At 44.2% G+C, this 14,089-nt stretch overlaps 1 protein-coding gene across 1 annotated transcript in view; it reads left to right on the forward strand.

The window, feature by feature from the left end:
- The first annotated feature begins 12,542 nt into the window (after positions 1–12,542).
- LOC126101300 (nascent polypeptide-associated complex subunit alpha, muscle-specific form-like) overlaps positions 12,543–14,089 on the forward strand; it is a 131,011-nt gene continuing 129,464 nt past the window's right edge. Inside the window, exon 1 of the mRNA XM_049911979.1 lies at positions 12,543–12,628. Coding sequence (XP_049767936.1) covers positions 12,543–12,628 — 86 coding nt within the window. The remainder of the gene's footprint in view (positions 12,629–14,089) is intronic.

Consider the following 14,089-nt stretch of genomic DNA (forward strand, 5'->3'; position numbering starts at 1 on the left):
CATACGCACCTTCACCCCTCACATACATCCCTCACCACTCAGGACTTCTACTATGTTGTTTGTTGCACTTCCTCCTACCACTGTACAAAAATTTGCGACTACACGACCTATCCCCAATATTCGATCTTTTTTGGCCTCTATTGATTGGGCTGTTACGCCACCAGCATTGTCGGCTATTTCGCTTATGTTATTCATTTAAACGTGCTCATAAAGGTAATGAAACAAAAACGACTTTGTAAATGTTACGCTAAAACTAATTACGTTGACAATTCGATCCAGACTTAATCCTTACAAGCACTGTAGTTTCATAGTTAGAAGACCTGACGAATACAAAAATGCTGTTAAAATTCACAATATTGTTAGATAAAATTTACACAAACGTCAGCGTCACAGTTTATAAGTGCTCGACTAATCCCTTGGCGTAATAAGGACAGTCTGTGAAGACAAAAAAAGGTCTAATGTGGGAAATAATTCATGCAGTCCCAAATTTTTTGTACAGTGGCAGGAAGAAGTCCCGAGAACTACATACTACAAATCTTGACCAGTGGGGGCTGAATGTGAGAGTGGGGGTGCGTTTTAAGGTCACTCTTCTACGTTTATCTTGAATAAATAAAAAAGGTATCCCTGTATAAAATTTAACTATATTAAATTTCCTGCAGGAAGGTTCTGTTAATTTTTTCTGTAGCACTAGTAACCTGTAATGAATATCTCCATAATGGTTTTTGAAAGGCAGATATAATATTGCGGGTTGCATAAAATGACATCGGTAGTGGCAGCAGAATCAACGTGTATTGTACAAAATTAATAAAATTCCAGATGCAGGTATTTCGTTATTTTTTGTAGTAGCTTCAGGTTGTATCCGGGCCATCCTTGCGACCCCCTTTTATGGTATTGGCATCAGGAAAAAGTTCTTCGTTAGTTCTGAAACTATTATCCACGGTTCGTTCTGTCGATATAACAAAGGAATTTACTCCTTTTTCCATAAGTCTTCAGACTGGTAAAACGCGACACGCTACGACTTCCTTTCCTGCGCCCACCTCTTCACCTCAGACTAGCACCGACAGCCAACATCCTCAGTTATTTGTTGGATGTTTTGCAATCTTTGTCTTGTCCTACAGTTGTTACCATCTGCAGCTGTCTCTAGTACCATGAAAGTTATTGCCTGGTGTCTTAACACGTGGCGTACCACCCTGTCTCTCTCTTCCTTGTCAGTGTTTTCGTATACTTCTTTCCTCGCCGATTCTGCGGAGAACCTCCTCATTTCTTATCCTATCAGTCCTCTGAATTTTCAACATGCCTCTACAGCACCACATCTCAAACCCTTCGCCAACGTCCTTTCCACGTTGAATACATTGGTTCCCTTCAGATCACCGAAGTTAAGAAACGTCACGTGTGACCGGTCCTTGGATGGCTTAAGGGTTGCTGACACCGCGTGCTGTTGCCTGCATTCCCTTCACCTTTCCGGCAAGGGGAAGGAAGGGTCGTGGCATTAAGTTCCCTGCCACCAGGCTTTCCGCCACACTGTTGATGGTGATTCCGCCGTCGGGTGGGAAGTTAAGCTCGGGGGTGGTCATCGTGCCTTTTGAGAGGGCTCGGCTGTGTTCCGACACCATCTCGTCTCATCATCCTACAACGCGAACATGACACCACACTACACACAAATCTCACACTCTGCGAAGGAAATGTGGCAGTGTCCGCGAATGATAAGAAAAACCTTTTCAAGTATACGGTTGGATCAGCCCCTCTGTGTGTCCCAGTCAACTGTGATACTGAAAATTACTTTTTTCAAACTATTCGTTTTCGGTTTCCCCAAGTCCATTCAATGCTGTGTTCCAAACATACATTCTTAAAAATGTCTTCTTCAAATTAAATTAAATAAAAAATGTCGTGTGACTAGGGCCTCCAGTCGGGTAGACCGTTCGCCTGGTGCAAGTTTTTCGATTTTACGCCACTTCGGTGACATGCGCGTCGATGAGGATGAAATGATGATATCAGGAAAACACAACACCCAGTCCCTGAGTGGAGAAAATCTCCGTCCCAGCCAGGAATCGAACCGGGCCCTTAGGATTGACATTCTGTCGCGCTGAAGACTCAGCTACCGGGGGCGGACATTAAATAAAATGTTTGTGGAAGATTTCTTTTCCCCAATAACTCTCCCTTTTTCCTTCTCTGGGCTGCTTTATATGTCCTCCTTGCTACGTCCGTCGTACGTTGTTTTCCTTCTAAGGCAGCAGGATTCCTTCATTCAACGACTTCTTTGTCCTCAGTTTTGATGTTAAGTTCCTTACTGATCTCACTTCTGCTACTCCTCATTACTTTCATCTTCCTTATTTTAATGTTAATACATATTCTGTGTTCACTAACATGTTTATTACATTCATTATGCACTGTTATTCTTTCCGCCTTTCACTGAGGACAGCAAGGTCATTAGCGAATCTTATCTTTGATACTCTTTCACTCTTAATGTTAATCCCACTCCTGAACCTATCTTTTATTTTCGTGATTGCTTCTTCGATGTACAGACCTTATAGTGGGGGAGAAAGTCTGAATAGCTGCCGCATACATTTCGTTCTTGGTCTTAAATTCTTATTGTTTCCTTAATTGGTTCTCATACATTTTTGTGTATTACCGGCCTTCCCTAGAGCTTACAACTACTGTCTTTAGAATTTGGAACAGCTTCCAGTATGTTATATAATCGAACTCTTTATCTAGATTGACAATTGCTATGAAGGTTTTTCGATTTTTCCTAAGTCTCGCTTCCGTTATCAAGTGCAATGTCAGGAACTGTCAGGTGCCTTTTACTTTCCTAAACACTAATTGGCATCTAAGAGATCCTAAGTTTCTTTCACATATATTACTGAAAAGTGATTGTCAGAACGACAAGACCGAGAGAAAGCGGACGGAACTTTGCCAGAGGAGAGTTACCTGGATACAGCTACAACTGAATAAGTATTTATGCCCCCCGTCCCCCGAACTGGTGGAGGCCTGCCCTTGGCATTACGCATTAAGTAGGCGGTGCTGCCCCGGTTTACCACGTAATGCCGGTTATCCGCTGCGCGTCCATTACCTTAATTAACACCAGCGTGGGGAGGCTAAGCTCTGAGCTGCTCTTACCCAGACGCTGCCCCCAACTTCGTCCTACCTAACTATACCTCGCAAAACGCGGGGGTGACGCCCACATCGTTTAGCTACAGATGGCATTTCCTAGGGGTGCAGGCTGCCCCCCCATGTACAATGAGCAAACTGTGAAGGAAACCAAAGAAAAATTAGCAAATGAAATTAACGTCCACGGAGAAGAAATTGAAACTTTTAATTTTATCGATGACATTGTAATTCTATCGGAGACGGCAAAGCACCTAAAAGAGACTGGGTAGTGTCTTGAAAAGAGGTTATAACATGATCATGAAGAAAAGTAAAACAAGGGTCATGAAATGAAAGTGAATTAAGATAGTTACGAGGGTGAGTCAAATGTAAACCTTAAATTTGTAATAACAAATTGAAATTTTGCGCCGTTATCCTAGAAGTTGGTAAGCGTGCAACAAACAGCGTACAGAATGACCTGTAGGTGGCAGCATAGTGCAGATGCACACATACTGTCGCAGTATCAGTATAAAGAAAGATGGCCGTCCCACTTGCGACTTGCACCAGGGAAGAATAGCGTTCTGTTATTCGGTTTTTGCGTAGGGAAGGTGTGAAGCCTATTGAAATTCATCAACGAATGAAGGTTCAGTACGGTGATGCATGTTTGTCACAGCAGTAAGTCTACGATTGGATTAGGAAGTTCGCAAATGGTGTGACTTCAGTGAAAGATGTTCCTCGTCCAGGTCAGGCACAACGGGTTGTGACTCCACAGAACATTGCAGCAGTTGAAGCCATAGTGAAGGAAAACCGCCGAGCGACACTAAACGAGACTGCACCATGTTTACAGATTAGACATGGGTCAGCACACCACATTGTGCATGATGTGCTCCAGTTTCACAATGTGTCTGCAAGATGGGTGCCACGGCAGCTGACTCCTGAAATGAGACAACGACGTGTTGATGCTTGTAAAGAAGTTCTTCGCAGCTTTGAACGAGAAGGTGACGGGTTCCTTGCAAGAATCGTTACTGGGGACGAAACCTGGGTTCACTTTCACCAACCGGAAGCGAAGAGAGCGAGCAAGGAATGGCGCCATTCCTCATCACCAAAACCAAAGAAATTTCGAACAGAACCATCAGCAGGGAAGGTTATGCTGGGACAAAAAAGGCGTCATTTTGGAGCATTACATGCCTAGAGGGATCACTGTCACCAGTGCATCATACACAGATCTCCCAAAAAATCGTCTGCGGCCTGCAATCAAATCAAAGCGGCGTAGGTTGCTGTCAGCAGGTGTCCTTTTGCAACATGACAATGCAAGGCCCCACATTACCCGTATAACAGTTGCAACAATCACAGACCTGCATTGTGATTGTCTTCCTCATCCACCATACTCACCAGACCTTGTCCCCAGTAATTTCCATGTGTTTGGACCACCCAAAGACGTGATGGGAGGAAAGAAGTTCCGTTCTGATGAAGGGGCACGCCACGCGGTGCATGAGTGGTTGCGCGGACTACCAAAAGAATTTTTTTCTAAAGGTGTTTATGCACTTTGTAAGCGCTGGAGGATTTGCATTGAGCGTGGCAGAGATTATGTTGAAAAGTGATACAGCTTTGTACCACTTCTGCGCAATAAATAATATTTAGAAAAATATTTAAGGTTTTCATTTGACTCACCCTCACCGGCAGGAAGGGCCGAGCGGTTCTAGGCGGTCTGGAGCAGTGCGACCGCTACGGTCGCAGGTTCGAATCCTGCCTCGGGCATGGATTGTGTGATGTCCTTAGGTTAGTTAGGTTTAAGTAGTTCTAAGTTCTAGGGGACAGTTGACCACAGCAGTTAAGTCCCATAGTGCTCTGAGACATTTGACTCACCCTCGTATAATCATACTCCCCGTTTCAAAACACTGTAAAAAAAGGAACCGGTGCTCAGAATGACGTCAATACAGGTCTTATGTGGTTTTTATGGGAATGTTATACATTCTTCCTGCAAAATAATGTCAAGTACAGGTAACAACGATAGAGGTGGATAGCGATTACTCACCCTTCTCTCCAAAGTGGACCATAAAGGCTAAACGATATTGAGAACTGGTGACTGCGGTCGCAGGAGAGATGCGACAGTTCATCCTCGTGCTCACGAAACCTATCGTCCATGATGCGTGCACTGAAGAAAATCTCTGTCATCTTCGAACACATCATTACCATTGAGGAGCAAACACTAAACCATGTGAAGGATCCGATGCGCCAAATAATCACACTATACTTGGCAGTAATACAAAATTCGATCTTGCAGAGTACCCATAGGGCACATGGAATGCCACGATATGGCAGTTCAAATCATCACCGAATGCTCGCCATGTTTCACTTTTGGGACGTAAACTAGGCCAGAAGTAGGAAACAGTGTGAAGCAAGACTCTTGAGACCAAACGACATTCTTCCATTGCTCTACAGGTTTTATGGCTTCGCCACCACGTTTGCCGCTAGTGGCATTTGCATCACTGATGGAGCTCCAGCACGCTCTGAAATTTCCTTCTTAGGGGATTCTCTCTCCGTTGTTTTGGTGCTAACAGGCTTCGCGAGTGCGACATTCAGATCTGTAATGAGTTTTCCAGTTCTTGTTCTCTTGTTTTCCGTGACAGACCTCTTCAGTCACCTGTCACGATCATTCAAAACACTTTTGTCCGCGATGTGTCTTAACGGATGATATTTTTCCGCTTTACCTGAATGTGGTATCAATCTTCGATACAGTACATCTTGAAATAGCAAACACTTCGACTAACTCGGTCACGGAAGCACCGACCATACGAGCACCAACAATATGCCCACATTCCAGTTGACGAAGCTGCGACACAGCGCATTCACAACTACATAGAACTCTGTTCTGAACACGATTTTCAGTTGCAACATATTGAGGACATTGCACAGGTGCCATTCACGATCAAACTGCGGGCTTGGTTAGCATCTGCATTTATGTTCATGCGTGTATTTCCGTGCAACCCCTGTGTAATTGTTAGGAAGTCTTTCTGAAAGTATTTGTCTGTAGTATAGCCTTGTATGAAAGCGAAATGTGAACTATAAGCGGTAAGGAGACGAGGAGAACAGAAGCTTTTGAAATGCAGTGATATAGAACGATTCTTTAAATTAGAAGGGTAGATCGAATAACTATTCAGGAAATACTGAATCCAGTTTCAAAAAAGGAAGTTTACGGCACGGCTTGAGTAAAGGAAGGTATTGGTTGATAGGACCCATAATGAGGCATCAAGGAATTGTAAATTTGATAACTGAAGGAAGTTTTGAGGGTAAAAACTTTAGAGAGAGATTGTTGTAACTTTTTCGCAAATCAACGTGACTAATGTCGATGCTGTAGACAGACAATTACCTACGAGGTGATGCTGATATATCTATACCTATAGGTGCGCAACCACCAACAAACTGTAGCAGGCACTCAGGCACATAAATATTACAATTACTGAAATAAGATGTTACTTATAATCAGCCTTGATTGCAAAAATGTTTATTCACATGACTGGTTTCGGTTCCTCTAGAACCATCTTCAGATCTGAAACGATAATAATACTAATTTACTATTTCACTAATGCAAACCTCTTTCATCCTATCTGATCAACGTCAAATGTACCAGAACGTACCTGCAATTTCGGTTACAAGAGTAACCCGTCCACACACAGCAACCGTCACATGCTGCGTCACATAAAATTAGTGGGAGAATGCACGTCATTTTTATTAATTATAAAACTATTACCGACAGGTGGCTTCTGATACATTTGTTACATTAGATATGCACATACTGTATTAAGTAGATTTCTATAATTTACTTTTATCTCTAAAAATACTTAATTAAAATCTATAGACGTCAAGTTAAAAACCGGACTTGTCATTGTGTATTTTAATTTTGACAAGTACAGATTGTAACCTTGACGTCTGTAGATTTTAATTAAGTATTTTTTGAGATAAAAGTAAATTACAAAAATCTACTTAATACAGTATGTGCATGTGTAATGTAACAAATGTATCAGACGCCACCTTTTGGTAATAGGTTTATAATTAATATAAATGACGTGCATTCTGCCAACCAATTTTATGTGACGCAGCATGTGAAGGTTGCTGTGTGTAGAAGGGTCATTCTTGTAACCGAAATTGTAGGTACGTTCTAGTACAGTTGATGTTAATCAAATAGGATGAAAGAGGTTTGCATTTGTGAAATAGTAAATTAGTATCATTATCGTTTCAGATCTGAAGGTGGTTCTAGAGGAACCGAAACCGGTCATGCGAATAAACATTTTTGCAATCAAGACGGATTATAAGCAACATTGTATAACCAATGATTGCGGCATCCCATCAGAGATTATGTTTGTTTTTGCAAAATACTAAAATAAGTACGATTGTCTATATCCAAAACACAGATTTATTCAGTAACACAAATACTCAACTCTCATGTGGTCGTTGTACGACGTAGCTTGCGCCATTGCTTTATTCAGACACAAAGTGTGAATTGTTCACTACAACTGTGTTCTTCTCGGTGTAGACGGCGATTCGTAGCGATTTCTTGCCATGTCGTTGGGCAGCTTATTTTCCGTCAGATTCGTAATAGGTGTGCATAATGATTTCTGCTGCGAAGTGGTCGATGCTAGTTGACATTAGAGTTGCTATAAAAATGCTCAGCTGGATGCAGCTGGAACTCCAGGTTAAGACGCGGAACGCGGTTTGTATCCTAAACTGTGCGCTATTTGCTCCAGGTTATAGCCAACCGGAACATAGTTCCTGTTATCGTGGCGACCATTGTTGTAGGCCGCTCGAATTGGTAGTGGTCTCGCTCCAGCTGGCGACTAGCCTAATCGGTGCAGTGTGCGTTGCTAGAGGGAACGCTAGCTTGCAGTGAAGTCGACCACGTACCTTGCGGTCGCAATGAAAAGCACGGCCTGATTACAGTAAGCAGCTCGTATGGACGTAGGTTGTGGCAGTTATGCAGAGATGATGAGACTGGCACAGGATAGACTAGGGTGGAGAGCTGTGTCGAACCCGTGAAGACAACAACAACAATCACACTCCACACCCACCAGTTTATAAAAGTCCATCACAAATTACATGGTGACACAACCAATAAGCTGAAGCATATTCGAAAACAATTATTTTACAGTAACTTAGCGGACAAACGTTAAAAGGTATTTATCACAGCAGTGTTAACAGAAGAAGTTAACGTATAATTACAATAAAAGAATACATCGTTTACAAACATCGGCACACCCATTTAAATATAATGTTAAGGTTCAGTGTAAGTAACATACTAAGGAGAAATCACCATTAGTTACAGCGACAAGAAGAACCACAATATGATGAACGTACTGCACACGACGAACAGCTACCTGAACGTGAACGTGTACTGTTAAGGTATATACTCTTCCACGAGTGTAATGATCAAATCCCGAACTGTATACATGAGGGTAATTTTTTGCAACATCCGATCGGTCGAGAAATTAAAACCAAAGTGAAAATCCGGTGAAGACTTGCGCAGATGTGTTGCGCAGTGTCTCTACTATGGCTATCTAACGCGCCACGTCGCACTTTTCAGCTCTGAGTACACAGTGCGCTAGTAAATATGTCTAGAAAATTGTGTCTCCTTCCAAGTGTGAAGTACCTGCTGTGAAGGATCGCGTGATTTCATCCAGCTCACGTAACGTAACTGTCTTAAGTTTCATTCTTCATGATAATTCTCCACCACACATTGCAGCAACAACGAAGATGAATCTGCTACGTTTTCTATGGGAAGTATTTAATCACCGACCATACAGTCCGGACTTTGCTCCCTCTGATTTTCATCTCTTCGCTCACATGGACCGCTGCCCATTAGTACACTATTTTCGCAGTGCAGCATAGGGACATTGCGAAAATCACCGGCGGCTGTCTTCTGCGGCGAGAATCTGGGAAGTTTGTAGCCTATCATGATACAACAAATGTCTAAATCGGGGCGGCGACTACATAGAGAAGTAGTTGGAAGGCGTAGTTAAATGTTGCAAATAAAACATTATTGATTATAACTGCGAATTTCCATTGAGAGACCGATCGGCGGTTGAATAAAAAGTAGCCGGCGTATTGTCATTCAATTCTTACCTATTGTTCGACAGAAAAAATGAACTCACTGAAACTAAAAGCTGTATTTGCTCAATGCTGAAATACACTTCTGGAAATGGAAAAAAGAACACATTGACACCGGTGTGTCAGACCCACCATACTTGCTCCGGACACTGCGAGAGGGCTGTACAAGCAATGATCACACGCACGGCACAGCGGACACACCAGGAACCGCGGTGTTGGCCGTCGAATGGCGCTAGCTGCGCAGCATTTGTGCACCGCCGCCGTCAGTGTCAGCCAGTTTGCCGTGGCATACGGAGCTCCATCGCAGTCTTTAACACTGGTAGCATGCCGCGACAGCGTGGACGTGAACCGTATGTGCAGTTGACGGACTTTGAGCGAGGGCGTATAGTGGGCATGCGGGAGGCCGGGTGGACGTACCGCCGAATTGCTCAACACGTGGGGCGTGAGGTCTCCACAGTACATCGATGTTGTCGCCAGTGGTCGGCGGAAGGTGCACGTGCCCGTCGACCTGGGACCGGACCGCAGCGACGCACGGATGCACGCCAAGACCGTAGGATCCTACGCAGTGCCGTAGGGGACCGCACCGCCACTTCCCAGCAAATTAGGGACACTGTTGCTCCTGGGGTATCGGCGAGGACCATTCGCAACCGTCTCCATGAAGCTGGGCTACGGTCCCGCACACCGTTAGGCCGTCTTCCGCTCATGCCCCAACATCGTGCAGCCCGCCTCCAGTGGTGTCGCGACAGGCGTGAATGGAGGGATGAATGGAGACGTGTCGTCTTCAGCGATGAGAGTCGCTTCTGCCTTGGTGCCAATGATGGTCGTATGCGTGTTTGGCGCCGTGCAGGTGAGCGCCACAATCAGGACTGCATACGACCGAGACACACAGGGCCAACACCCGGCATCATGGTGTGGGGAGCGATCTCCTACACTGGCCGTACACCACTGGTGATCGTCGAGGGGACACTGAATAGTGCACGGTACATCCAAACCGTCATCGAACCCATCGTTCTACCATTCCTAGACCGGCAAGGGAACTTGCTGTTCCAACAGGACAATGCACGTCCGCATGTATCCCGTGCCACCCAACGTGCTCTAGAAGGTGTAAGTCAACTACCCTGGCCAGCAAGATCTCCGGATCTGTCCCCCATTGAGCATGTTTGGGACTGGATGAAGCGTCGTCTCACGCGGTCTGCACGTCCAGCACGAACGCTGGTCCAACTGAGGCGCCAGGTGGAAATGGCATGGCAAGCCGTTCCACAGGACTACATCCAGCGTCTCTACGATCGTCTCCATGGGAGAATAGCAGCCTGCATTGCTGCGAAAGGTGGATATACACTGTACTAGTGCCGACATTGTGCATGCTCTGTTGCCTGTGTCTATGTGCCTGTGGTTCTGTCAGTGTGATCATGTGATGTATCTGACCCCAGGAATGTGTCAATAAAGTTTCCCCTTCCTGGGACAATGAATTCACGGTGTTCTTATTTCAATTTCCAGGAGTGTAGTTTCACACGATAATTTTTTGAAAGGGAAGAGCGACAAAAAGTCAACTTAAATCTGGTGCTATTTAACCTGCACACAACTTATCAGTATAGAAGCTTCGCACCAGTCACCGGATCTCATATCTCCCCTCAGACCATGTTAGCTTTTATGAATGCCGCCAGGTGCCTCGATTAACGCGAGGTGCTCCCGTTCATAGGGGCGTCATAAGATGTTCCGAGAACCCTTTCGCGAACCTTTCGCTGTGGGGCTTCGTAGACCAAAAGACACAGAATATTGGCGTCATTAATTGGAGTCTAATAAAGAACTAGTAAGGCTTTTCCTACTAATCACTAAGGGTATTGGCTGGTTTTACTAGAATGATAGCGAGAGAAACAGTACAATAAACTCAATTTCGATGTGGCAACAGCAAGCTAAGATCGTTATTGTTCTGTCTCCTTGCTTAAATCAAATGAAATCAAGCCTAACGTGATATGTCAAATGTTCCAACTTCTGTTGACTGCTAACAATGGGAAAAACAGGATGATGGTTCAAATGGCTCTGAGCACTATGGGACTCAACATCTGTGGTCATAAGTCCCCTAGAAGTTAGAACGACTTAAACCTAACTAACCTAAGGACATCACACACATCCATGCCCAAGGCAGGATTCGAATCTGCGACCGTAGCGGTCACGCGGTTCCAGACTGAAGCGCCTTTAACCGCACGGCCACAAAAAACAGGATGACTACATGGTAACGTTACTTACATTCAGGGACAAAGGAGAAGGGTAAGTGATCAGTTTAGGTAAGGGACCATAATTCGGAAACGACCGAGGCAAAAGTTACAAGCGAAAATCGTTTTGACGTCTCTGACGGCGGACTCCTGCTAATGAAAACTCTTTGCCTTCAATATTTTGGAAGGAGGTAGTATGGCGCGAAACAAAAAAAAATCTCTACTAAACATTTTTCTTGTTTTGCCTCATACTGCCTCCTCTCAAAATGTGGAAAGCAAACAGCTTTCAATGGAAGAGCTCCACTTCAGAGACGAATTTCGCTTATAACTTCCGTCTCGGTCGTTTTCTGACCAGGATCCCTTACCACAAATGTGTACATTTACCCTTAATCATCCCTGAAACTTTGAAACATCATCACGGGATCATCCTGTACAATGTGTATATTCTTAAAACACGTTCGAGTACTTGAAAGTTCCGACATGAGTTTCTACACGCGTTGATGAAGTTAATCAAGGAAGAGGGAATACTATGAGCCAGGTGGTCGTGATCAACCGATTAACGAAAGACACGCATTAGCTGATTCCTTAGCTGCACGTTTCGAATGCACTCTGCCACATGGCTTACAGTGATGTACACTATCACCACTCCGCTGTTTCTTTCTTCCCCTTTCTCATCCATTGACTGACGGCGATTTCTCTTTTCGCGCCAGTTGATGCCTTGTTAACGTTTCAGAAACCGTTCATTACTGTCCAGAAATTGTTGCTTTTGATAACCAGAACACCACTTTCGACTACAGTTGTACAAGTGTACCAACTTTATTTATTTTTGTCTTTTGCGTACATGCTTTAGATCCTTATCCTGTCAACTTTTGAACCACCTATTCCTAAGCTCCGATCGTCTGCGTGTTGGATCTGTCAATACTATTCAGTAAGCTCTGTGACTGCTGGACAAATTCCTCTTGCACAAAAGATTCGCTGAATGAGATCTCGTACCCACTGCGAATGGACCCAAAAGTAATGAGGTCATTGTTTTGCCTGGAGAGTAATCGCCGATATCTGTTCATTAAGCGCGTTCCTGGGACAAGTCAGAGTATTGTGCTAAAGGGAACGACACAGCAATGTCAGTGTTCGCGTTTTGGTTGCGTCATGTCAGGACCACCAGTGCCACTGCACGTATTTCCTAGGAGTACTGTGCCAGCTGCCGTTTATCCTGCATTTCCGCTGGTGGATACGTATGTGGTTCCATGTGATGAGTGATATGTCCACCCCCCCACCCCCCACCCCCCACCCCCACAGGGATGGCCTGGCGGACAGTCATATCCAAGAAACGGTTCAAATGGCTCCGAGTAGTATGGACCTTACCATCTGAGGTCATCAGTCACTTGCCTTGGAACTACTTAAACCTAACTAACCTAAGCACATCACACATATCCAAGCCCGAGGCAGGATTCGGACCTGCGACCGTAGCAGCAGCGCGGTTTCGGGCTGAAGCGTCTGGAACGGCTCGGACACAGCGGCCGGCATATGCAGTACAGAGTATTTATCGATCGCGGTGGTGCAGTAGTTAGTACACTGGACTCGCATTCCGGAAAGCGGCGTTTCAAATCTGCTTGCGACAATCGAGATTTAGGTTTTCAGTGATTCCCCCAAATCGCTAGAGCAAACGCCGCGAAGGTTCCTTTCAAAGGTAACAGACTATTTCCATCCCCATCCTTGACACAATCTGAGCATGCCCTCGTTGTCGACGAAACATTAAACATTAATCTTCCCTTTTCCTCATAGTGAACGTAGATCCGATTGCAGACAAATGGATCCACTGGTTTGAATAATTACAGCGTTATCACCACCATCACGGACCTCTTCTCTCTACCAGAGAGCGCTTATCAACCACTAGAAGGGGTTAATTTATATCTGTTATACCAATATACCATGTTGACTACCCTTAAACATTTTCTTCGACATATTAGCAACAAAACTCAAATTCTTCGGAAATCTAAATGAAATCTTGCAGTGGGGTGGTTGAGAACACGATAATACTCTCCTTTGAGAAATTATATCCCTCGAGCCAATTAGAATTTGCGATATTTATTAAGCTCATTTGTAGCACTGTCGAAAACTGCATCTTTCACAAATATCGTGACATTCTTCTAACCTACGTCATGTATCATCATCTTACAGGGCACTCCAGAAATGAAGAGAGGTTCAGAAGTGGAATTAAAATACAGGGTGAAAGGCGTCAGTCATAAGATTCCCCGATAGTACTGCTATCCGTAGTGAATGTGATGAATAACTGAATAAAACCTCTAATGAGCAAACACTATGGATTAATATAATTAAATTTTCCTCGATAAATTTGAGTCTGATAATGATGGAAACCGAAGATATGAATTAAAATTTGTGCCATGGCCGGGACTTCACCCTGATCTTCTTCTTATTAGGCAGGTATGCTTGGTATTACTATGGAGTGAGAGTAAGCCAAAGACAAGTAATGACAAAAGTAATGAGGAGTATTAGAGGTGAGTTTACCGATGCGCTGAGGCCCTAACTTCCAAAATGGGGACCACAAAGTAGATGAAGTGAAGAGATTCTACTTGTTATGGTTCTCGTCGTCAGTTGTTATGATGACAGGTGGACAATGCTAAATAGAAACATATATTGCAGATTTGGCAGTGAAGTCGGTAAGGAGCTGGCTG

This window comes from Schistocerca cancellata, chromosome 9 (assembly GCF_023864275.1).
Source record: "Schistocerca cancellata isolate TAMUIC-IGC-003103 chromosome 9, iqSchCanc2.1, whole genome shotgun sequence".
In the NCBI taxonomy this organism is placed as follows: Eukaryota; Metazoa; Arthropoda; class Insecta; order Orthoptera; family Acrididae; genus Schistocerca; species Schistocerca cancellata.